Below are 26,654 nucleotides of genomic sequence, written 5' to 3'. Positions count from 1 at the left end.
AGGACAGCCTAAGGCTTTACTCTGGAATCTTCCTTAGCATGGTATTCTTCCACTTTCCTGTATTCAAAAGTGCTTAAAAGCAATGGATATTTGGCTCCACGAAGAAGTCTCTACTCTTTTTCCTGCCTGGCTCCCCATCTGTCTCTCGAATAGGTTTATCAAGTCTCTGGGATATGGTGCTTCACTGAATTCCACAGGAGTAGGAAATTAACCAAAACTTACAATTGGTGGTTTCAATATACCTGCAGCTTTTCATCTAAAATGTTCAGTCCATGCTGCAAATTGACGTGTCTTTTGTCAAGTTCAGTGTATAAATGACATTGGCATTTTACATAAAATATTTGTTTGCTAGTATTGATTTACTTGCTCACAGACTTTACATTTTATTTATAATTTTTACCATGTCACAATTTTGTCCGTTGAATTTTTCTTCAAGACTTCAAATTCTTCTTATTTTAGGAATCTTTAACAACTTCCTATCTTATTAAAAATAAATCTTTACAAGGCATCTCATTTCCTCTATATATGTTACCAAGTGTAACATTCTAATTATAGTTTCATCTATGCTTCATATAAATAGTATGAAATCAAAGGTCAAGTCAATTGAGTCTTTTAAATTTTCATTCATTCAAATTGAAATAATTTGTTATTCAGTAAGCTCTGAAAATTGTATTATTTATTCTAGCTTTCTTAATATATAACTGACAAAATTACATACATTTGTATAATGTAACATGGTGGATGCATATATATTGATATAAAAAAACACATTAGAAGTGATTACCATAATCAAGCAAACTAGCATATACCATTTCTTTCTTGGCAAGAACATTTCAGACCTACTTAGAAAAGTTCAAGTATGTTATATAACTAATTGTATTTGCCATGCTGAGTGGCATACTCCAGGAACAGAAAGACAAATGATACACGATCTCACTTATATTTGGACTCAAAAGAGTAAGTTTTAAAAAGTAGAAGGTAGAAAAGTGATTGCCAAAGAAGTGGATGTGGAGAAAATGAAAAGTTAGGCAAAGGCTCTTTGTATTATTGATTGTTCTTCCTTTGACTTATTAAACCTTTTTCTTTGTTTTGAAATCACCCCATTGGCATTTAAACATGCTCAAATCTCTTGAATCTTTGATAATCTTACTTAAATCAAACTACTGTTCTTCTACTAGCCTTGATCTTTTCTTCTTCATGATCAGGCTTTTAATTTTTTTTTTCACCCACTGGTACCAGTATTTTCTTCTCCAATCCCTCCTAATCCTCTTCAAGGTGACTTCTAAGAGCTTCTTTGCCCTCAACTAATCAAGAACTACTCTGCTGCCAACTCAAAGGAAGCTATTCAGTGTTTTTAAGTTTCTAGTGAAATCAGCACAGATGTTCACCACCTCATAGAATGTGCTCTATGAGCACCACATAGAATGTGTCAACCTCTGAAATACTCACATAGTCTTCCTTCACCTTTGTCCATTCTTTATGTTTAATTTTAAAAGCATTTGCCATCTCAGAAGCCACTGAAATTCAAAATCCTACAACTCTTGACTCTTATTAAAAAAAAAAATTCTCATGTAACTTTGACATGTTTACCAGACATAACTAAAATAACATTTTTGGTTTGAGCTCTTGCTCTGAACTTCAGACTAGTATATTCAAATTGACACAACAGATCCTGTGAATGCCAAAAGACATTTCCAACTCATCACTTATGATTTCTTTGTCCCCAAGTTTAACTGTTTTTAAGTGTTTTTCCCTCGTAGTAAAGGTTGTGTTTAAATCAGAAACCATACTTATTCAGTATCAAGTCCTTCTTTAAGTTTTGCTTATGTGACTGTGTATCTTTGTAGATATCCTCCCATTTTCAACCCATATCCCTGAGCAAAAACCGTTCTGTACAGTCACTGGTGCTATATGACCTTTAATGGTTTTACTGCACTCACCTTCACTACGAATGATCCATCTTCCACACAGAAGCCTTAGTGAACATAGAATTTCATTTTATTGTCCCTCTCCCACGAGCTTCTTACCTATTTTGTCTTTTTACTACTCCTATCATCATCAAAAATGATTACTATATTTCTCTATGTTAAAACCAGTTGTGACATGTGGACTTTGGTTAGTGTCTGGACTTACCTGAAGATTATCAAAGTAAATCAATAAATACATCTGAAAGAAGGATGTCTTGGATCTATGGCAGTGATGACTGCACTGAGACAAGTTCAACATCAACACCGAGGAAGGCTTAGTAAAAGATTATTCCAGTAAAGAAAAAGAAATGTCTGTTGAAATACAGATTGGTTATAGGAAAAGGATGAGTTTTGAGGGGTGAGAAAGTTTATAAGAGCTAATGAAATTTTGGAATAGTACCTGTATATTCTTAATAATTGCTCTTATTAAAAATAATAGACATTTTACTAACTTCTTGATGATTTTCAGACTTAAATGAAACCACCAGCTGAAGTAAGAGTCTTCAAATCACAAGGAATGCCAGAAAGTTTAGAGACATTTTCTTCCTTGAGGACTTCTACTTCAGGAAGATTCCATGCCCAGGCCCTGAATATAGGCACTTCCTGTTTACAAAATGTCCAAGAGCTTTGGATTTGCATTTCAAAGAGATGAAGGGATATTTGTGCACCTTCTACATTTGTATTTGTACATCTTCTAAAATAAAGACTGAGAAAAGGAAAGGGGAACACTTGTTGAAGGCCCTTTCAATTGTGGCATGGCTGGGAAGAGATGGGATCTGAGGCCTGTAGTGTAAAATAGCTTGTGCAAACAGAGAAAATATGCTTTAAGGCTATTTTGACCACCCTTTTCATCTCTATCATTTTCTAGCACAATGTCTGACTTTTGGTGCTCTTTGGTGACCTAAACATTAATTCATGTCAGTATCATATCTGACTTTTGGTACACTTTAGTGATCCCACACTACCTATTTCACCATTTTCTAGCAGCATGTCTGACTTTTAGTACTCTTTGGTGACCCCATATATCCAGTTCATGCCACAGAAACATCTCTTACCTGCTTAGGGACACTCAGTCTAGAACAATCTTATTCTCATTGTGTATTACTGCTTCATCTTTTAGATATTATTTCATTTATTATCCTTCAAAACAGACTTTTATTATTATGGGTCTTTTATTTTAATTCATTTTTAAAGGCAAATTCCTTAAGTCTACCTTCAACATTCCACTTGAGTCTTTAAATTTGGACGTTGAATTTTAAATATTTTTCTCAATGTCTTTTTCAATATATCCTTACTCTTCTTTTATATGCTCTCTTCAATATTTTTTACAGCACTGAGAAAGTTTATCTCATTTCTCTGAGCTTCATGTTTTATGTATGAGCTTCTCCTCAAATTTTTACTCATTCATGATAAATAATATTTAATAGTATTTGACAGAAATTAATATTTAGAAAGCATTATGGCCAGTTGTGGCAGCCAGTGTGTTGTTTTAATGATACAAGTGCCACTGTAGAGTATGCCATTGGGATAGCTGTAAAACACAATATACATGTGTTTTTAGATGGAGCTAGTTTAGTATTATGATTGAGAATTTAAACCTGTTCTTCAAACAAGCCCAAGTTTTATTCCTGTTTTTGCAAATAAGCAACCATGTGTGTTCTTGAAAACTATTAAGATCTCTGTGTTCTGTTTGTTTCTACTTTTAATATAGTGATTGACATACCTATTTAATTAATTCTTACAAAATTAATTGGTTTAGCATGTGTAAAGAATGAACAGCTAACTATTAAATTATGAACCATCTATTTATTTACTTATAATTATAACCATCAATCTGGAAATCTGAAAAATCACAGAAATTGAAATGATAGCCTTAAGTTTTATATGGAAATATAAAAGACCTGGAATATATGAAAATATAAAAATACTGCTGGAAGTATAACCTCAAAGATCTCAAGTTATGCTGCAGAGCTATAGTAAGAGAATGGCATGGTACTTGTACAAATGGAATAGAATCATGAACGGGGCTTGGAAGTGAGGGGTACTGCAGAGACTGATGAATCAACCAAAGACCGTGCATAGAGAGGACATAGAACCCTTGCCCAGATATACCTCATAGACAGCTCAGTCTCCATGTGGGTTCCCTAGTAAGGGGAGAAGAGACAGTCTAAGACATGAACTTGTTCCTTGTTCCTTGATGACTTCTCCTTGGTGGGGAGACCTAGCCAGCCCACGGAAGAAGAGGATCCAAGTAGTCCTGATGGGACCTGATAAGCTAGGGTCAGACAATAGGGGAGGGGGACTTCTCCTATCTATCAGTGGACTAGGGAAAAGAGATAGGGGAGGGAAAGAGAGGAAGAATAGAACTGGGAGGAGATGAGGGAGGGGCTACAACTGGGATAAAAAATGAAAAATAAAATAATAATAAAATATAAAAATAAAAATAACAGCACTTAATAAGTGCATACTCATAAAAATAAAGAGTTTAGGTATAGCAAATGATTCTATTACTTGAGTGAAAGGATACTTGGCAGAATGGGTGGGGCAGAGAACATTACCAGTTATACATTTGACAGAGGCTTAATATCTACTATACAAAGCACTTAAAAATTAAACATCAATAAAACAAATATGGAGGCTCTACTAAACAGAAACTTATCAAAAGATGAAATACAAACAGCTAAGACACATTTCTCAGTGTTCAAAATCCTTCTCTCTCAGTGGACAACTACGTTAGGCTCCTGTCTACAAGAACAGCAGAGTGACTCTAACAGTGTCAGGAGTTGGCTTTCTCTAATGATGTGGCCCAGGGTTGGTTGGACATTCCCTCAGTCTCTGCTCTATTTTAATCCCTGTACATCTTGTAGGCAAGGTAAATTTTGTGTTAAAGTATTTGTAGTTAGGTTGATGTTCTCTGCCTCCACTAGGAGTCCTGTTATGTTGGAGGGTGGCCTCTTCAGACTCTGTATCCTCCACTACAAAATATTCTCTCAAGAGCAGCCCTGTCTTAGGTCTCCAGAAATGCTCCTGCCCATAGTTTTGGTTTCTCTTTTCTCTGCAAGCTCTCTGTCCTGTTCCGCCATCCCACCCCACCCTCATTTCCCTCAGCACTCTCTCTCATATCCTGTTTTCTCTCTTCAAGCGTGTCCTCTATCTATTCTATTTCCCCTTTTCAGTTTGTTTTTAAAGAGATTACTTTAAGTAATCTTAAAGTAAGTGTTAGAGTAAATCTTTTTTTTTTATTTTATTATTATTTTTTTTTATCAGTTACGTTTTATTAACTCTGTATCCTAGCCGTTTCCCGATTCCTCATTCCCTCCCAGTCCCTCCCTCCCTCCCTCATCTCCACCTTGCCCCTTTCCAGGTCCACTGATAGGGGGGACCTCCTCCCCATTCATCTGATCCTGTTTTATCAGGTATCTTCAGGACTGGCTGCAAAGCCCTCCTCTGTGGCCTAACAGGACTGCTCCTCCCTTCGGGGGTGGGGAGACCAAAGAGCCAGTCATTGAGTTCCTGTTAGAAAGACTGACATTCAACCAAGGACCATGTATGGATATAACCTAGAACCTCCACTGAGATGTAGCTCAGTAACCAATTGGTTTCCCAAAGTGAGGGGAACAAGGACTATTTCTAATAGAAAATCTTAGAGTAAGTTTCAAACACTAAATCTACACTTATAAACTCAATACAATACAATTATTGGATTTTATTTCTGTGTTTTCAATCAGATTCACTAAATGAAAAGTAATGCCAATTTTATTTCTTTATACCATCTTCCTTTCATCTATTTTTTATTTTATTTTACTTTATTTAGGTTTTTATTTTATTTAGACTTTTATTTTATTTAGGTTTAGGTAGAAAGTGAAAACATGAGAAACAAAATCTTGAAGCTGGAAAGAAAACAACTGTGCTCTTGCTATTTTCTCATCATGATAGTTATTTGTCATCAAATGATTGTGGTCTCACCACTGGTTTCATGAGTTCATAAAAATTTCAACATAATCTTTTTTTATTTTTATTTTTTAAATTTTATTGTCGCTGAAGATCATTTGAACACTTTGTATTCATTGTGAGTGCCTTCATAATTCCCCAGGCAAGGCGCCAGACATAAAACAATTTGCATAATCTTAAATACTCTTTTTATTTTTTACCTTTAATCCTACAAATTTATTTTTCTGCTTGGAAATAAAAATGTAACATTTCAACTTCCTATGTAAATGATTTAGAGAGTGGGGGAGAGCAATAAGGATTAAAATAAACAATTGGTAGAATCATGCAGATTGTTTTGACTTCTTGGACGTCTATTGTGCTAACATGTGTCACTTAAGAGGTTAATATTAATGAAATGACATAAAGTACTAGGGATCTAATAAGATAATAATTAATGTATGGCCATGGAAGTTTATTACTTCTATGATAGGGGATGTAGCATCTTGTAAGCCGAGTTGAAAGAGATAAGCCATTTAAGATATATAGATTTTCAGAGTTGGCCACTGAGTCCATGTCAAAGGCAGGACTTGCTCTCCTTGCTAGGGAAGCCTCTTGGAGACAGAGAAGCCACAGAAAAAGAGGATTAAGACAATCCTGATAAGACCTGATAGGCTAGGGTGAGATAGGAGGACCTTCCATATCAGTGGACTACGGGAGGGACAAGGCTAGGGGTGAAAGAAGAGAGGGTGGGACCAGGAGGAGATGAGGAAGGGGGCTACAGCCAGGATATAAAGAGAATAATTGTAAATAATAATAATAATATAAATAATAATGATGAAAAAATAAAATAATAATAAAAAGTAGTGTTTGTTATTCCATTTTTAAAAGATATATAGATTATAATCTATAATTTAACTTTGACAAAGTTATATAATGAATTTACTAATGTCTCATTGAGAAAGACAGAGGTTATAAGGCCTGCTTGAAACCAGTTTGAGGGGTTTGAGTCCTTCCTTTCTTAAAATTTTTTTTATGTAGGTAGGCCCTTCAAATGTGTGATAGGGTAGTGGACAACTGTGACGTCATTCTAGGTTTGTCGAAGATGAGATGGAAAGAACTCATTTGGAAGCGAAGGCTTCTCAGGTCATGAAAATTATAATGAGGACAGCTGTGAGGGAGATAAATGATCCTATAGAGGAGACTAGGTTTCATTGCCAGTATTTTCTTCTCACTCCTAAGCAGAGAGGGGTTAGTTACATAAAGTGGATTTTGAAGGTGTGTTGAACAAGCAGGTAAGAAACTTTAATGCCCTTCCAGAATCTCTGAACAAAACTCATTTCTTAATTTTAAAATGAAATTGTAGTAAGCCTCTGGAGAATTTGCTGTTGCTCATGAACCTATTCAGTTTGATTATTCAAGGGTTTCTAGTTAGTCAAAAATTGGGAATGGCAATTTTTACTAGTTTCTGTGTATACTCAAGGAATGTCTGTGGTGGCTATATCTTCTCTCAGTGGAAATACTGCTATATTTATTTATTTATTTATTTATTCTCTTATCTTCAACTATAGATTTATATATTTGGGAGTTTATTTAATGTCTGTGATTATGTCATCAAACTGGTGAATTACAACAAGAAAAATAATGTTGTTACCTGACGGTGACAATCTGTGTCCAATATCTGTCATTTCTAAATTTGATGTTAAGTAATGTCAAAAGAAAATAATGCCTACAGGAAACTTATGTAAAATTCAATCAGAAGATTCTTTATTAAACTCATTTGCTTTTCTAATATCACTTATTTTATACAATTCATTAGTGTGAATTTTTAAAGTGTAAGACACTTTCAATGTATTTGTTAAATTGTACTATATCCAGAAATAACTACTTACTAAATATATTTTGTATAAATCTTGATTTTGTTATAGATGTGACAATTTTAGAATGGCATTAGAAAACTGAGTGCATGGTCCTTGGTCCTTGATTGAATTCAGTTTTCTAATGCCATTCTAAAATCATCACATCTATAACAAAATCAAGATATATATAAAATATATTTAGTAAGTAATTATAGAACCCCTGCTCAGATATAGCCCATGGTAGCTCAGTATCCAATTGGGTTTCCTAGTAAGGGAAACAGGGATTATTTCTGACATGAACTCAATGGCTGGCTCTTTGACCTCCCCCAACCCCTGGGGGGAGGAGCAGCCTTGCTAGGCCAGAAAGGAGGACATTGTAACCAGTCCTGAAGAGACTTGATAAACTAGGGTCAGATAAAAAGGGAGGAGGACCTCCCATATCAGTGGACTTGGAAAGAGGCAGGGAGGAGGTGAGGGAAGGAGGGTGGGATTAGGAGGTAATGAAGAAGGAGGTTACAGCTGGGATGCAAAGTAAATAACCTGTGATTAATATAAAAAATTAAAATTATTAAAAAAACAAACAAGTTGAGTGCAATCCATTGTGTCTAAATGTCATTGGAATTGTAGAACCTATGATATTATTTTATTATCTTTTAAACTTATCTTACTTTCCTCCAGAAATCCAAAATCTCAACATATGATAAAATGTGGGCGTTTATGAGCAGCAGGAGACAGTCTGTGCTTGTCAAAAGCAATGAGGAAGGGATCCAACGAGTCCTCACCTCGGATTACGCTTTCTTAATGGAGTCAACAACCATCGAGTTCGTTACCCAGCGGAACTGTAACCTCACACAGATCGGCGGCCTTATAGACTCCAAAGGCTATGGCGTTGGCACTCCCATGGGTAGGTCACCTGGAGCCATTCTAAAGTTACTTGTTAATGTTAGTTGCTGTTGTAAGAGGGAAAATCAGGGACAAGACATGGTTCACAGGAAATTTTTTACCTATTACATTTTAGTAACAATTATTTATTTGTCTGTTTGTTTTTGGTTGGTTGGTTGGTTTTTCAAGACAGGGTTTCTCTGAGTAGGCTTAGCTGTCCTGGACTCATTTTGTAGATCAGGCTGAGATCTATCTCACAGAGATCCACCTGTCTCTGCCTCCTTGAGTACCGGGATTACAGGAATGTACCACTGTGTCCAGTAACAATTTTTAATCTATAAGAGTAGGAAAAAGTTTGGAAAAAAAAAAGAGGGAAAAGAATATTATCAAAATGCATTGTATGAAAATTTTAACAAATTGGATATATATTTTCTAAATGAACAAATCAAGAGAAAAATTATTTTATAACAGAAATCTAAAAGATGTTTTTACTGTACATAGTAACATCTACGACACGGTAATATTATAAAGACACAGTTCTCAAGCCTGGCATTGTAGGATTACAGATGGTGACTAGCCTGGTGTGCAAAAGTGAGTCCAGGACAGCCAAGACTACACAGAGAAACTCTATATCAAAACAAAACAAAACAAAAAAAGTTTTCTTGAGACATGATCTCAGTCTGCAACCCAAACTTTCCTGCAACTCAATATGTAGGATATGTTGATTTCAAACTTATAGTCCATCCTCTTGCCCCAATCTCCAAAATGAAAAAAAAAAAAAAAAAAAAAAAGAAGAAAAAGAAAAAAAGTGAGGGGTGTTGCCAATACAGATGTGACTCAAAATTCATCATGACTAGCTTTCAAATGTTTTTCTTTTTTAGTTTTATGAATGAATTAAATATAGCAAATTTGGGTTTTTTTTTCCTCAAGTTTGAAACTTAAGAATATTACTAACAATTATCTAGAAATGAAATCCACAATTTGTTCCTACAAATATTGTTTCACTCAAAAGTAAAATATTAATAACAGAATAATTAACAGTGACATAGCTAAAATATTGACACCAGGTTTAACTGTCTTTAACATTCGTCCTCTTCTATGTGTTAAAGTTGTTTTTAGTCATAATAAAAAAGTAAAATAATATTAATTCAAAATGACATGACGTTGCACACTTGCAGTTCTGGCCATTCCTGGGGCCGAAGGGAGGATTTTTGGAGTCAAGCCTGGAAAAGTCTGCAATATAATACCTCAAAATAAGGATGATAATGATATGTAAGATATAAATAACTATTTCCAGGAAAAATCAGTGAGAACTTTATTATGTATGTGTCCAAACTTATTATAGTATAAATAAATACTTGTATTGAACAATATATCATAGCCTAGGTGTACATGTAGTGGACAAAATAATGGTTTCTGAAAGATTCTTGTGTCAAGCCTATAAGTATCTTAAATATACAAAAATAGTCTGAAAATGTAATTAAATTCAAGTTATTAAGATGTAAAAATTGGCCTGGTTTTTCACATGGGTCTAAACATAATCACATTGCTACTAGAAAGGGAGACAGTGGCTGGAATCATATTTAGAATATAAAATAGAAGACAGGAATAGGGGTGCAGAAAAGGGCAGCGGGAACAGACAGGAGAGACAGATAAAGTATGCCAAGCTGGTATTAAAAATGATCAAAAAGGTCTCAGGTTCCACACTGACAACGACTTTTAGAAGTTCTGAAAGACGAGGAAGCAAATTTCTATAGAACACATAGGTTTCTGGACATCATCTTTTATAGCACTCTCACCTCAAGAACTGTGAGGTAATGAATTGGGTGTGTGGTCAACCCACTGGTTTTATGATACTTAGTCATAGCTGGCACAGGAATCACATTATAAGAAGAAATATAAGCAGTATATAGTAAGGAAATTATTACTTTTTAGAAACAGCAGAGTACATACCCATTGACTTATTGTATTAAGAAATAATAATGCGTAATTAAAAACAGGGATTACAGAAGAGTCAGTTCTGAGGAAGGCCTATAGAGATTTTGTAACAATACAATGAACAGTTTGTTATCTCTTTGTAGTTACACAGTAAATCAAATCTAAAGCAATATAAAATTTGATGAACTAATAGAACTAAAATTATTGTCTCATGTCAAGTTAGTACAAGTACTGTCTACCTTGTCCTTCAATTTCTTCAGCTCTGTGCTGATCTTGTGTCTTAGTTACTCTACTGTGGCTGTGATAAAAGACCATGACCCAAAGTAAGTTGTGGAGGAAAGGGCCTGTTTCCGCTTACATCTCCACAACACAGTCTGTCTCTGAGGGAAATCAGGGCAGGAACATGGAGGAAGAGGGTGATGCAGAAGCCACTGAGAAGTGTTGGAGCACTGCTTTCTACATTCCTCTCCATGGCTTACAGAGCCTGCGTTCTTAGAGCACCCACAGCTGAGCTTGAGCAGGGCCCTCCTTACATCGGTCCTTCATCAATATGGTGAGGTGTTTTTTGTTGTTGTTTTTTGTTTTGAGGTTCTTACTTCCAAATGAATGATTGCATCAAGTTGACATTTAAGTTTATACTATAAACAAGTAAGAAAAACTAAAGATTTTGACTACAAACTTGAGAGTGCAATCTTTCCCTTTTTAACCTGTTAAACTCTTGGTTGATCGCATCAACTCCTACCATTCTGAAAAAGGATTAGTTATAATAAAATATCTTCATTAATACAAGCAAGGTTGTGTACCTGAGAAATTTATGAAAGTTAACTTTGATTATATGTCTCACAAAAAAATATTTTGGTAATATATAGAATTGTATTGTATAGTTTCTTTGTTTCACTACATTAAATATTAGACAATAGTTTACAAAATCCTTTCATTTCATATATTCTTTGGGAAATTTAGTGCAAATAAAAAAGGAACATAAAATAAAAAAATATTAAAAAGATACCTAGACATCACAAATACTACAAATGAAAAGATTATCTTATTATTGTACATTTTTATTGTCAAATAATGATATATTTATTGAAATAACTTATTTCTGAATTATATTAAATTGACTTAATACACATTTGTCTCATTCTGAATGAAATACATTTAAACTTTGTTTCAAGAGCATATGAACTTTGCATTGAAGTATAATTTTTATTTTATCAGAGACTGTATTTGCATCTCTTTAATTTGATACAACTAAGTTCTTAGCTTTAGTAAGTTCTATCTTATCCAAAACCAATAACAATATCAATTGTTCTTGAAACTCAGCACATTAGGTCTGAGTTTAGATTCTCTCACAAACTCTATCAGAGAAATTTGATGTGTGAATAGACAGATCACTCTTGCCTCTTAAATACGCTGCAGGAAAATATTCAGGGCAGAAATTTGTGAGTTCCTATTTTACACCTCAGCTAGAAGTATGGTTTCATGAACTATACTTGTTCAATTATTAATAATCACAGTGAACAAATCATACATGAATGAAATAGACATTAGGTAGAACCACAGCCATAGTTCTCAAATATTTATGATTTGGTTTCTTATGAAGATCAATCACATTGAACAGCATAATTATATTTATTTAGTTTAAAGTATTATTTATCCATAAGATAACAGAACAAAAAAACTTAAAGGGATATATTTAGGCATGAAAAAAAAAAGATATTTTTCCCAGAGAGTTAGAGATAAATCCACAAAAGGCAGTATAATACAGGCTTATGTTTGGGAAAATTTAGAGCGCTTCCGGGAATTCCCTAAGAGTCTTACTTTATATCTTTAGCAGCTATAATCTTCAATGACAGCATTGTATTCTCATGTGACCAGAGACATGAGCTTTCATTTTTACTTTTATTCAGTTATTATTATTATTATTATTATTATTATTATGTATTGTTATCATTATTTGCGTTTTCCATTACTTAGGTTTTTAGACATGGTCATAGAGTCATATGTGTTTGGGGAAGTAAATTAACAAATGAAATAGAATATCTTTTTGAAATGAGAAATCAGAAACAGGTCTGAGAAATTAGACTTTGCCTGCCCTGAATTCCCTCTGTGTTTTACAAAGATGCTCGCCTTCCAGGCCCCTCCTTTGGGCTTCATCTGGGGCCTCCTGCTCCATTCATCACACTTAATGTGCAGTGAATGTGCGGAGTGGCTTGGAGAGAAGCTATTTAATTAGGGCAGCTCTGTTTACACAAATACCTTAGTGGAGACATGAAGGCAAAGCTAAATAAGCACAAGCTGCTTTAATTAAGTGTGTGGTGGTGTTAAATCCCTTTCACGGTTTCCCCGACACCAGCAATATTATTTGAATGTGACATTTACTGTGTGGTAGGTGTTGGGAGTTGTAGATATTTTTACTCATAATAAGTTGACTGAATTTTCTAGCTCATTCAACTTAATATTATAGAAAAGCTCTGGGAGAGGTAAAAATCAAAAGGCAAATCACAGCCGTTTCCTTACAGAATATTTAGGACATGTGAGCAGCTATAATATTGGCTCTTAATACACCATAGGTGATAATGTGCTTAAAATAACAGGGAACATTTTCTTTACTAGAACTTTTTTTTTCTGCTCTGTACTGGAACCTTTTCAGTTTGTCTTTTTGGAAGATTGAGTGCATATTACACTTTGAGAACCAGGCTTGTGAGGTGGTAAAAATGCAGTAGTTTAAAAAAAAAATCTACTAGGGTCAGTAAGAATTATTATGCTTTACTTTGTTCAGTTTGGTTTGGTAGAAATATTGTAAATGAACTGGAGGGTCTCATTACTATTACTTTTTATAGCACTGAGTTTGTGGCATGTTCCTCCCATTTGCCACATTTCTCACAAATTACATTGTATGTGCGATGTGAGGCCCTGAAAGAGCATGTGGAGAACTGTGCTTGTGGCTCTGCGTGTTGTCCGTGATGTCAGGAGACAGCAAGTGAAACATACGAGGTGCAACTCTACTCTCACCTGAAGCAATCAAGGACTTCCCCTCATTTTCTTTGACCTAGAACAACCCAAAATTTATAACTCCACCCTGTAACTTCATATTCCCTTTCTTGTTTAAAGCAAACAAACAAAAAAAAAAGCACACAGCAAACAAAAGAAAATCAGAGTCCATTTTGTGTTGGCCACCTATCTTTGAGCAAGTGTGACCTGTTTTGCCATTGAAGAAAACTGATTTTCCATCTCCCAAGAGCTATCAGTTGCAAACAGCCAATTGCTGAGTGGTATTGGGAAGGATTTATAGCCACTGCCCTTTCTCTGTGCTGGGATTTTCTCTGGCTTTAACTTGTTCATGTTGTGTGCATACTCTACTTATAGAACTCAGTATGAGGATTAAGAGAAGGAAAGAGGCACTTGGGAGAAAATAAGACGTTCCAGAGTTCAGGGTGTGAACTTCTCTGAGAGTGGCATTTCATTACTTATGAGTGATTTACAACTGGGTGTTGTCCACACCTTTAATCTCAGCACTTGGGAGGCAAAGGCAGAAAAATCTTTAGGAGTTCCAGATTACATAGGTAGTTTTGTTTGGCAGAGCTACAGAGTGAGATTCTGTCTCAAAAACAAACAAACAAACAAACCAAAGGATTATGCAGTCCTGATGAGAACTAATAGGCTAAGGTCAGATGGAAGGGGAGAAGGACCTCCCATATCAGTGGACCGGGGGAGGGGCATGGCAGGAAAAGAGGGAGGGAGGGAGGGCAGAATTGGCTCGGGACAAGGGAGGGGGCTACAGCTGGGATACAAAGTGAATAAATTGTAATAAATTTTAAAAAAATTAAAAATAACAACAACAACAGCAAAAACAAACAAATCAGAAACAAAAAGTGTCATCTATAGGCTTTTTGGTAGATTTTGAATCTATTACTTTTGAAGAGTTTTTGGAAGACTCTAAATGGCAGAGGGTGGATGCTGAGTGTTTCCTGACAAGATAACAACTGATAACAACACAAGTGTATGCAGGATAGTAAAAGAAAGGGTCAGTGAACGGGAATAGCACCCTTCCTGTTTTTGTTGGTTGCTGTGTGGCTGTGGTGAAGCACCAAGAACAAAAGCAGCTGGGGAGGAAAGGTTAAACAACTCCACATCATGAAGGAAGTCAGGGCTGGAACTCAACAAGAGTGTGACCCTGGCGCAGAGGATATGGTGCTGCTTACTGGCAGTTCCTCCTGTCTTGTCCATCCTTCTTTCTTATAGCACACCAGCCCACTAGCCCCAGAGATGCCCCCGCCCACAATGGCCCTGGACTCCCCACACCAATCACTAAATAAGCAAACGTCCTGCAGCTCCATTTTATGGAGGTATTTTCTTAATTGAGGCCACCTCCCCTCTGATGAGTCTAAACTTGTCATTAAACCAGCCAGCACACTTCCCGAGGTCATATTTACGTAGGCTGGTTCATTGCCACTTTAACATATCTACCCGTGAAAGGAATATTGTCTCCACATTGGCAAGTTTCACAGTAAAATTCAGTGACTTGGAGTTCTTGTTTCTCAGCTGACTTAGCCCAAATTCCAGGATAGGAGCTGATCCAACCCCTTTCCAAAGACTTGTAATTATTGCTGTCTGTATATTCTGCCTTAAAGCCACAGTGGAGGATGTGGAAATGTAATATGTTTCATCGCTATCATATTTAATAATTTAACTATAAGGTATTACTCTTGTAAAATAATTTGCATTATGAATGTAAAGTAGTTCTTGAACGAGATCTGTACCTATCTCATGCAACTATGGACTATGTTATGTTTTATGATAGTGTTACTCTACTCTGACATATGAAAGATATGGATCTCTTTGTTTTATTTCGATTTTTAACGTTAAGTACGATTTACTGCTCCTTTATTTCTTATTATTTAATAAGTAGGAGATGTATAATTGGTACCAAAGGAGGCACATTGTTTGTTTGAGGCAGATGCCAATGTTTATAAAATACGAAATCAGGATGAAACGCATGTTTTATCCCAGTTCTACTCATCATCCATTTCTAGAATTCTCAATGCATCATATAATAAGTACTGTAATATTCATCATTACAGATGCATGAAATTGCCGGCCTTCAGTTTTTCAGCTTTACTAAAATGAATGAATACATTTGTCTTCATTAGTTTAACATAATGCACAAAAATTGATGCAAATTATTCATTTTTCTGCAGGTCAACTCTTCCATTAAAATGCATTCTATTTTTCTTTGCATAAAGCAGCATAATTTTAATATTAGTAAAGTGATTGTGCAAGAGTAAATTGGAATCTAATAATTTTTAGAAACTGAACTACGCAAAAAAGAAGTCAAATTACATCTGTAGATGCTGTGCACTCCTGGCATATTTTTTATGTCTAGATTACATGTCACTGAAGACAAATGAGAACTCAGTAAGCTTTGCCTGCTCCACAGAAAATGATAGTCTCTGAGTGCTGGAACCTAGGAAGCCTCCTGAGCAGATTTGATGAATTGGGAGCAACAGTGTGTGCAGCCTTTATTAATATTGCAAATGATGACCAATTGTGCCCAAACTCTGTAAAAATGGGTAATTCTCACAAAAACTTAGTATTTGTATATACAAATACTATATCATTTAATTCATTTAGAGTTATGTGTAGATCAGTCCAAGAAACATGAATCCAGATTCTATTTTAGATCATTTAGACATAATGAATATTCCAAGCAATCCTTCTAGAGGGCTGATACTACCCTAATGTGATAGATACAGACTCGGCATGGTACAGAAGGCTTTCATAGTCAAACTCACTCATACTCTAGTCTCACCTACAGGTCCAAGGATCACTAGGAAGTTACTATCTTTTCAGATACATATTATTTAGCGTCTATAAACAGCCTTTGTAATGTTAGATAACTGAATATCTACATTATAACTGAATATCTACATTATTACTCAAATGTTCACTCAAATATACTACATTACATTATTTTATGCAGAGGTCACGTAGGCATTGTTTTAGAGCTACAGATAAGTTAAATACAATTTCTATCCAAAACGTTTTACTCATTAATATGGACTATAGGAATTTAACTTTGAAATTCATTATGTTTGCTGTTGTCAAGTCATACAATGTATTATATATTAAAGCAGTCTTTAGGTATACATCCATGTTGATTGGAAGATAAGGAGTTTCTGTGTGCCCTCTACCTCCAAATATGAATGGCTTCATTTATAATCATACACTTCACAAATGTTGTGTATTTGCAAGTTGATGAACCTATATTGACAGGCCATCATGCAAAGCCTTTAGCTAACATGGCTCAATGTTGTCTTATGGATCTGAGTGGATATATAACCACTCATGTTCATCAGTGGGTAGGGTCCTTCCCATCTTCTGTCCTTTGCCTATAAATCTTGGCAATCATTGATAATTTTATTGGCTCCAAAGTTTCTGCAGAATCTCATGTGCTTGAAACCAGGTCTTTTCTGATTAAAATATAGTACTATATACTTAAACTTCTTCTATGAGCTTTCAGACTTTATTTCAGTTTCTTTAGAGCTATGAGCACTTCCTGTTTCCTGAAACTACCACAGCTTATTTACACACCTTTCTGGAAGACATCAAAAAGATATCTTTCTTGATTCTGATATTTATCCATTGTTGATAAACCTTCTGTATACATCAATGTCCAGGCTTTGGTTTAAAAATAAATTTTCAACAACTTTAGATAAATGCAAAATTCCATAACTGCTGAAAGACATGGTAAGAGAAAATATTAAGGAAAAGCTTGAAATAGATTGAAGATGGGCATAGTATGATTTGGTTTTGGAACTGGATATTGAGCCGGTAGCTCTTAAGCATTATGCAAAAATTTAAGGAAAATCTGATGGTCATAGATTTGTATATCTCAAGCAAATCACATGGTTTCTGTGACAGGTAGAATAAAGGATAGCTTACTTTTCCCCAAATGGATTGGCATTCTGTAACGAAATATAATGAACTGATAAATGAATTTTCAATTTGAAATTGTTCTTTCTTGTCATTCCTAAGAGTTTTTTATATTATGAATATAGTTAATGGCTTACAAGATACAAGGAGTTGATATTTAATTGTGGTTATAAATGAGCTCATACAATATATGTTTATATTGTTTCAGAAGTAATACTAGCAAAACAGATAAGTATTACATAATTTGTAATCCATTTCAATAGATAAGTATCAATCAAATATTCACAGAAATAACTTTAAAAAATAAACTGAGATCAATTCTACAGAATAAGAAAACAAAAATATCAGATGTTTATTGCATAAAATATTATAAAATATAACTGAAATGTAAAGAGTTGAATACAACTATATTAATATTTCTTAAAGAGAATCACCCTAACTTCATGGGTCACATGATTCACTACTGAGAGAACATGGTGTGATTCTAAACTTAGAACTTTTCACAATGTAAAAGTTAGCTAGAAAAGAAGTTTTTAAAGCTGCCCAAAATTGTCCTGCTTATATTCAATAATTACACACATAACCAGAAGGAATAAAGAAACCATTCACAAGACTGAAAATGGTCAGCAAAGCTGTCACTTAAGTATAAAATTTGCTCATTTTGCTTCACACCATTTTTTGTTTCTCTGTTTGTTTGTTTACTAGCAGAGCTTCTAATTAGCAAGGCATATTTATCACTATCAGGTTAAATTTACTTAATGCGAACTGGAGAAGACTCAATATGGAATCTCTGGCCAAGCCTGACAACCTGAGCTAGATCTCCAGGATACACATGACTAAATGAAATATTAAACTACAAAACCATACAATGGAAAATAAATAGCATCTTCAACCAATGGTGCTTGTCTAACTCGATGTCTGCATGTACAAAAATGCAAATAGGCAGCTGGAGAGATGGCTCAGAGGTTAAAAACATTGGCTGGTCTTCCAAAGGTCCTGAGTTCAATTCCCAGCAACAACATGTGGCTCATAATGATCCATAGTTAGATTCGATGTCTTCTTCTGGCATGTAGGCAGAGCACTGTATATTTTAATAAATAAAATCTTTTTAAAAAAGAAAAATGAAAATAGACCCATATTTATTACCCAGCACAAAGTTGAAAGTCAGGTTAAGGATTTCCTACATTTGAAAATCTACTTACAAAATAGGAGTGCCTCCCAAATCTTGCCCATAACTGTGCTTCTAGAGAAGAAATCAGGCCTTTTCCCCTTTACATGTGCTATTTTCACAGCCTCTTGTGCCATGTTTTTTTTTTTTCAGATACTTTGTTTCTAACGGAAGGTCAGTTTGATAAAATATCATTCTGCTTAAAAGAAGTTTATTTCCTCTTTATGTGAGGCATTTACTTGATGGAGATAAACAAAAAGAGAGTTCAAATTATAGGAAAGCTGTCAAAAAGTTTTTATAGAAACCACAGACTTCTTTATATCATGATAAAGAATTGTTTTAGAGAAAGATTTAACCTGTTAGAGTAGGTCAGTCTCCAGCTACCATTTTAAAAATGATTTCGTATAAGTTTTTGAGAATTTCATAATATATATATTAATTTATTTATTCACTTTACATTCCAATTGTAGCCACTTCCCTTCTCTCCTCCCAATCTCACTCTCCCTCCTTCCCCCTCCCCCATATCACCTCCCTAACTCCTCAGAAAAGTGGAGTTCCCTCTAGCATCCCACCCTAGTATAGCAAGTAACATCAGATTCAGGATTTGGAACATCTTCTTCCCCTGTGGTCTGGTGAGGCAGCTGTACCATGGGGAAGTGATCAATAAGCCTGCAACAGACTCCATAGACAGACCGTGTTCCCCTTACTAAGGGACCCTCATGAAGACCTAGCTGCCCATTGGCTATAACTATCTAGGGGGCCTATGTCCAGTCCATGCATGGTCCTTGGTACTTCCGTATCTGCAAGCTCCTCTGGGCCCTGGTTTATTTGCTTGGTTGGTCTTCTTATGAAGCTACTATTCCCTCAAAGTCCTACTATCCTCTCCACCCTCCCCCCATTCTTCCACTCAACTCCCTGTATCCACCCAATGTTTCACTGTGAGTCTCAGCATCTGTTTCAATTCAGTGGAGCCTCTGAGATGACAACTATGTTAGGCTTTTATCTGGATTCACAGTAGAGCATCATTAATAAATACCAGGGCTTGGATTTCTCCAGTGAGGTGAGTCTCAGGTTGGGTCAGGCATTGGTTGGATATTCCCTCAATCTCTACTCTATATTTCTCCCTGCACCTCTTGTAGGCAGAATAAATTTTGGGTCAAAGTTTTTGTGGGTGGATTGGTGTTTCCCTCCCTCCACTAGGAGTCCAGTCTAGTTAGAGGGTGGCCTCTTCAGTGTACTTGACCCCTCCTGCTTATAAGTTTCAGCTAGAGTCACTGCCCCGTCCACCCAGGAGCCTCCTCTGTCCTCGCTCTCCAGCTTGTCATACAGATGGCCCCTCCATGGTTTCTCCTCTCTGCCAGCCCACATTCTTCCACCTCCACTCTCCTCAGGTCTGATCCTTGCCCTCATTACACTTCAGTGCCCTTTCTTACCATGTTCCCTCTCTTCAACAATTTCTGCTGTCTATTCTATTTCCCCTTCTGAGTGAGATTTAAGAATCCTCTCTTACCCAACTCCTTTTAGTTATCTTCTTTAGGGCTGTGAATTGTAGAGTGGTTATTCTGTAGTGTATGGCTAACATCTGCTTGTAAGTGAGAACATACCATTGTGTGTCTTTCTAGATTTGGGTTACCTCACTCAGGATGATCTTTTCTAGTTCCATCCATTTGTCTGCAAATTTTATGATCACCTTGTTTTTAATAGCTGAGTAGTATTCTGTTGTGTAAATGTGCCATAATTTCTTTATCCATTCTTCAATTGATGGACCTCTATGTTGTTTACAGTTTTTGGTTATTATGAATAAAGCTGCTATGAACATAGTTGAACAAACATCCTTGTTGTATGATGGGACATTTTATGGATATATGCCCAGTAGCAGTATAGGTAGGTCTTGAGATAGAGCTATTCCCAATTTTCTGAAAAAACACAAGATTTATTTCCAAAGTGGTTATACAAGTTTGCACTCCCACCAGCAATGGAGGAGTATTCCTCTTTCTCCACATCCTCTCCAGCATGTGTTGTCACTTGAGTTTTTGATCTTAGCCATTCTAATGGGTGTGAGGAGAAAACTCAGGGTCATTTTTATTTGCATCTTCCTTACGTCTAAGCATTTCTTTAAACTGAGCATTTTTTAAGTCTTTCTCTGCCATTCATTAGTCTTCTGTTGAAAATTCTCTGTTTAGCTTTGAACCCCATTTTTTAAATTTTATTACTTGGTTTGTTGGTGTTTAATTTCTTGAGTTTATTATATATTCTGAATAGAAGCCCTCTGTCAAATGTAGGATTGGTGAAAGCTTTTCCCAGTCTGTAGGCTGACGTTTTGTTCTGATAACAGTGTCCTTTGCTTTACAGAAGCTTTTCAGTTTCCAATTTATTAACTGTAAATCTTAGAGCCTGAGGTGTTGGGTTTCTGTGAAGGAAATTGTCTCCTATGGCAATGAGGTTAAGGCTGATCCTCACTTTTTCTTCCAATAGATCTACTGTTTTTGGTTTTATTTTGATGTCTTTGATACGCTTGGACTTGAGCTTTGTGCAGGGTGATAAATACACATTTTCTTTATGTTGACATACAGATAGAGTAATACCATTTGTTGGAGATATTTTCTTTTTTCCATTGTATGGTTTTGGCTTCTTTGTCAAAAGTCAAATGTCCTTAGTTGAGTGTGGTTCTTTTTCACAAAAATGTCTTACTGTTAATGTGGAGGCTAAGCCCTAGCATTAGAAATAGCCTGTGATATTTGAGAATAATTTGAAAAAGTATAGCCAGTTACTTGTACTGGGGTGCCCCATATTATATGGTAACTCCCTATAACTTTTTATATATGCATATTTTTCAGAGAATATCTAAAGTAGTATGTGTTAAAGGGCTTTTTGTGATCTTTTTCTAGTTCCACCCATTTGCCAGCAAATTTCTTGATTTCCTTATTTTTAATTGCTGAGTAGTATTCCATTGTGTAAATGCACCACAATTCCTATAGCCATTTCTTGTTTGAGGGGCTTCTTAGTTGTTTCCAGATTCTGGCTATTATGAATAAAGCTGCTATGAACATAGCTGAGCAAATGTCCTTGTTGTATGGTTAAGCATATGTCGGGCAGTCTCTGGTATGAACTCAGTTGCCTGCACTTTGATCACTTTTCCTGGTATGGTGACCTTATTAGGCCACAGAGAAAGTGGATCCAGACATTCCTGATGAGACCTGGGTCAGATAGTAGGGGAGGAGGACTTTCCCTATCAGTGGACTAGAGGAGGAGCATAGGGAGGAAAGAATGAGGGAGGGGGAATGGGACAAGGAGGATATGAGGGAGGAGCCTATAGCCTTGATACAAAGTGAATAAATTGTAATTAACAATAATAATTTTAAAAGGCCTCCCTCCATTCTCTTCTCCACATTGTGCTCCCATTCTCTTTCCTCTTCCTGGTAAGATCCCTTCCCTCATCCTCACTCCTAAATGGTACCTGTTAGTATTCTAAATAAAACATACACATCTAAAACATGAAATCTATTATTACATTAAGAGAAAAGTGCAATGTTTACCTTTCTGGATCTGGAAAAAATGTGTCACAGAGCTCAAGCTGTCCTTGATTTACTCTGCAGCCAGAGATGATCATGAAATTTTGATCTGCCTATGTCCACTTACCAAGTGCTGGGAGCATCAGTATGTTTAACTCCATACATCATTTTCAACAGCATATTATAGGATTATGGTTACGATCTTCCATTTTCTTTTTTCTGATCCAACCAAGGACCATCATGGATATAACCTAGAACCCCTCCTCAGATGTAATACATGGCAGCTCAGTATCCAAGTAAGTTCCCTAATAAGGAGAAAAAGGACTGTCTCTGACATGAACTCAGTGGCCGGCTCTTTGACCCTCGGGGGGAGCAGCCTTCCCAGGCCACAGAGGAGGACATTGCAGTCAGTCCTGATGAGACCTGATAAGCTAGGGTCAGATGGAAGGGGAGGAGGACCTCCCCTATCAGTGGACTTGGAGAGGGAAATGGGAGGAGATGAGGTAGAGAAAGTGGAATTGGGAGGGAGGGAGGGAGGATGAAGTCTACAGCTGGGATATAAAGTGAATAAGCTGTAATTTTCGACCCAGAGAAGAGCATGTCTGATTGCATGCGGGTTGATGCCCCAGGTCCCGCCTCTGAGAAAAAGGTATCAGACGGGTCTGATGCTCTTTGGGTGGATGACACCTAAATGAACATCGGTACAAAGTCCCAATTTATTTCTAATATCAGAGATCAGATCTCTACTCTTGCCTGATGCGTCTAAAACAAAAAGGGGGAACTGTAGAGAGCTGCGGAATGCTATGCCTTAAAGATGGAGCTGGTTTCCGCCATCCACCTTCCCGATGGTGAGTGCTCTCTGTCACGAACAATTCCACATTTGGCTAAGGCTGAGGATCTGGCTTGCTTCCATGTATGTGGACCTATCTGCATTGCCCACGTGGCACGCCTGGGTTGGCTACCCAGAGGCTATTTAAGCTGTGGGCTGGCTTTCCCCAGGGTCCGAGGATTGTTCAAGGTTCCTGAATAAACTGCATTGAAAAAAAAAAGAGTTCTGTAATAATGATTTAAATTATAAATCATTAATAAATAATATAAATAATGATTTATATAACTCATTATTCATAGCAATGAAATAAAACTTAGATGTTTAACTTTTTTCTGCAAACAGAAAAGCATTATTTGTGCCCTTACTCAAAGAACATAAAATTTAGTGTTCTTGGAAGAAACTATAAAAGCAAGCTCATTCCTGGGTAGGAACAAATAAGACCAGTCCTTCATGACAGATGTTGAAGGATGCAAAGAGTTTGATATTTCTGTCTATGCTCTGGGCATCCCATTAGCAAGATTATACTTACCATGTAGTTGCTAATATATGTCTAGCTTCATGATCACTTTACTGCAAGGAATACCATCAGGTAAGAAATCTTAACGTTATCGGGGCATGGGGCCCTGAAATTATGAATGACAATGACAATGCATAATATTTTTATAACCCAAGTTTGTGCAACCAGGTGGTGTTTTATTGACATCAAACAGCAAGGGCTTTGCAGGGCAGTCCTGAAGATACCTGATAAAACAGGATCAGAGGATCAGATGAATGGGGAGGAGGTCCCCCTATCAATGGACTTGGAAAGGGGCACGGTGGAGATGAGGGAGGGAGGGAGGGACTGGGAGGGAATGAGGGATCAGGACACAGCTGGGATACCGAGTTAATAAAATGTAACTGATAAAAAAAAAAAAAACAACTTAAAAGGTTTGAAAAATAAGACTGAAGTCTGTAGTAATGAAGTCAATATAGCATCATTACACATACCTCAAGCTATCAGTTGAAAGTAGTTACATAAAGAAAGAGATGCATGGTCTAACTCTCTGTGCTGGTCACTCATCATCTAAAGCACGGCACATTCCTGATAATATGGTTGCTTATACCAGTTCACATGAATTTATCCTGTCATATTATATTTGAGAAAATTCTCTAATAAAACAGTTTAGAAAAGACATCTCCAAAAGGAGAAATAAAAAAAAAGATGCCCCATATACAGGCAGTATGAAATGCCATTGAGAGTTGCCTGCTAATAATGGCAACCTTAACTTACTTATTTAAATCTAGAGATAATTTCCTCAACTTACCTAGAAGTGGAGAGCACTGTTTTCCCATTCTCCATTCTCAGAGTAGAATTGTTTCCTGGTGTAATTCTGTACTCTAACCATTTCCTTTAGTGTCTTCCTGCTTACTATTTTATTAATTATCCAATACTCCAATTATGTCTTTTAGATAAAGTCAGTTTCTTCAACCAGATAATTTTTTTTTAATTTTATTTTATTAATTACACTTTATTCCCAAATAAGATTTTTGATTGGCTTTTTAATATAAAAATCCTTCATTCTGTACAACGAATATACATTAACAAAAAGTCTCGAAAGCTGGCTTGCTTTAGTTATCTAATTATATTTTTGGATATTGTGTTTTTGTACCTTGTTTTCTTCACTGAACACTGATCCTACCACAGAAAATGAACATTGATACTAGAGAGCATTTGTAAAATCTCTGTTATCCAATCTTCAGTTGTAAAACTCTGTTTTCCTTGAAATAGTTAACACACATTGTCTTTTCTCAGGTTCTCCATATAGAGACAAAATCACCATAGCAATTCTTCAGCTGCAAGAGGAAGGCAAACTGCACATGATGAAGGAGAAGTGGTGGCGTGGCAATGGCTGCCCAGAGGAGGAGAGCAAGGAGGCCAGTGCTCTGGGGGTTCAGAATATTGGTGGTATCTTCATTGTCCTGGCAGCCGGCTTGGTGCTCTCAGTTTTTGTGGCAGTGGGAGAGTTTTTATACAAATCCAAAAAAAACGCTCAATTGGAAAAGGTAAATGTCACATTTTTGCAATTTAAGACACTTATTTTTCTTATGATAAAACACAAGTGATGCATTTTCTGTTATTTCCAACCAACAGAAATGCTTTGACCTGTGGCTGTTAATTGTCTCATATCATTCATTCTATAACTAAGATATTTGTGAAATATATCGTGTGAGATATATTTCACAAAGACTCATGATCATCATCATAATTTTAATATTATCGATAAAATGTTTAATTGTCAGTTGCAGGACAAATAGATAGCTCTATCCTATTTAGGACTAAATAAGGAGAATATTTTTTTCTTAAATGATATTGCTGTAAGATTAATTGGAGGATATACTGAGAGAAGAAAAATCAGAAATTGTATTATAAAAATAAGAATACTCTGCCAAAAAAAACAATACCAGGTTTTAATATAGCAATCTGAAGCTAGATAGTAAATAAAATTTAACTTCAGTAGAACTACTCTTATAATGTTTGTTAGGACATCTTAGTTTTCATTATGAACATTATTACTAATTTTCTAATTTAGCAAATATATGCAAATATTCTAGTTTTGCTGCTGCTTATTTTTCTTAATGAGTCCTTTACTTACTATATTCAAAGACATTATAAAATATGTATAATCACAAGAGTGTTAATATAAATTTTCTTTGTACTTTAATTTAGTCACTTGTACAAGTGCTTTTGTATTCTAGTCTTAAAAAGTTTGTGATCACTTAGGGTCTATATTTCTAGTTCTATACTTTTTTGTTTCTATAAATATTAGGGAAAACATGAAAATAACAGATAGCACTCATCACCTCTGTATGTACATTTATATTTCTGGAATTGAAATGAACAGCATTCTTCTCTATCTTCCAGTGCTTTATTTAGTTTTCTGTATATAATCATCTTGGTTTTCTGTTTTTAATATAAGTATATTTTTTAGATCTTTCCTAAATGTATAAGAATGAGGTTGTCTCTTTAGCATTGGAAAAGTTTATGAAATTTTGTTGTTAAAATACAAAGCAGAAAGTGATATTTAAAAATATAGTAGAAAACAGTAAAATATATAAAACACATTCTGCTAATATTCTCTGAAATACATATACCAGAAACTATTTTTGTAAAAATATAGTTGACAAATATCTTCCTTTGGTTTGAGTGATGTATGTTTTAAATGTTGACTACTCTTGAGCCTAAAATTTGAATAAATCATGTTTTAAAATTTTAATTGATTATAGCACTTGATACCTTTTTAGTCATCTTTTACAATTAAATATTTTGATAAGCCTATTTGATCATAACCATGTGTAAGTTTTGAAATTTTTAGAAATTTGTAGAAATTATGTGCTTACAAACTTTAAGGCTGGCAATTTCTGGTAACATGGCTGAGCCAAATTCTGTTATGTTATTCTAAGTTGATTACATATAAGTGCACTGTTGGCACTGTGGTCTTTCTATGGTATGAAAATGGTTTTGAAAGCAAATCAAAATGACTAACCAAAAAAAATCATCAAATAATATTTTTCCATAATTTGCCAATAACTGATATTTGTTTCCTTTAAAATTAACCCCATATTTATGAAAGGATATTGAGTTTTCTAGTGAGAATG

At 35.5% G+C, this 26,654-nt stretch overlaps 1 protein-coding gene across 7 annotated transcripts in view; it reads left to right on the top strand.

Annotated features, from left to right (window-relative positions):
- Grik2 (glutamate ionotropic receptor kainate type subunit 2) overlaps positions 1-26,654 on the top strand; it is a 657,687-nt gene that overhangs the window by 619,402 nt on the left and 11,631 nt on the right. For all 7 annotated transcript variants that reach the window (XM_060373546.1, XM_060373542.1, XM_060373543.1 and 4 more), the window contains 2 exons: positions 8,432-8,657; positions 24,811-25,061. In XM_060373546.1, coding sequence (XP_060229529.1) covers positions 8,432-8,657; positions 24,811-25,061 — 477 coding nt within the window. The remainder of the gene's footprint in view (positions 1-8,431; positions 8,658-24,810; positions 25,062-26,654) is intronic.

This window comes from Meriones unguiculatus, chromosome 20 (assembly GCF_030254825.1).
Source record: "Meriones unguiculatus strain TT.TT164.6M chromosome 20, Bangor_MerUng_6.1, whole genome shotgun sequence".
NCBI lineage: Eukaryota > Metazoa > Chordata > Mammalia > Rodentia > Muridae > Meriones > Meriones unguiculatus.
The sequence above is the reverse complement of the archived record's forward strand: the minus strand, read 5'-3'. Positions and strand labels throughout refer to the sequence as shown.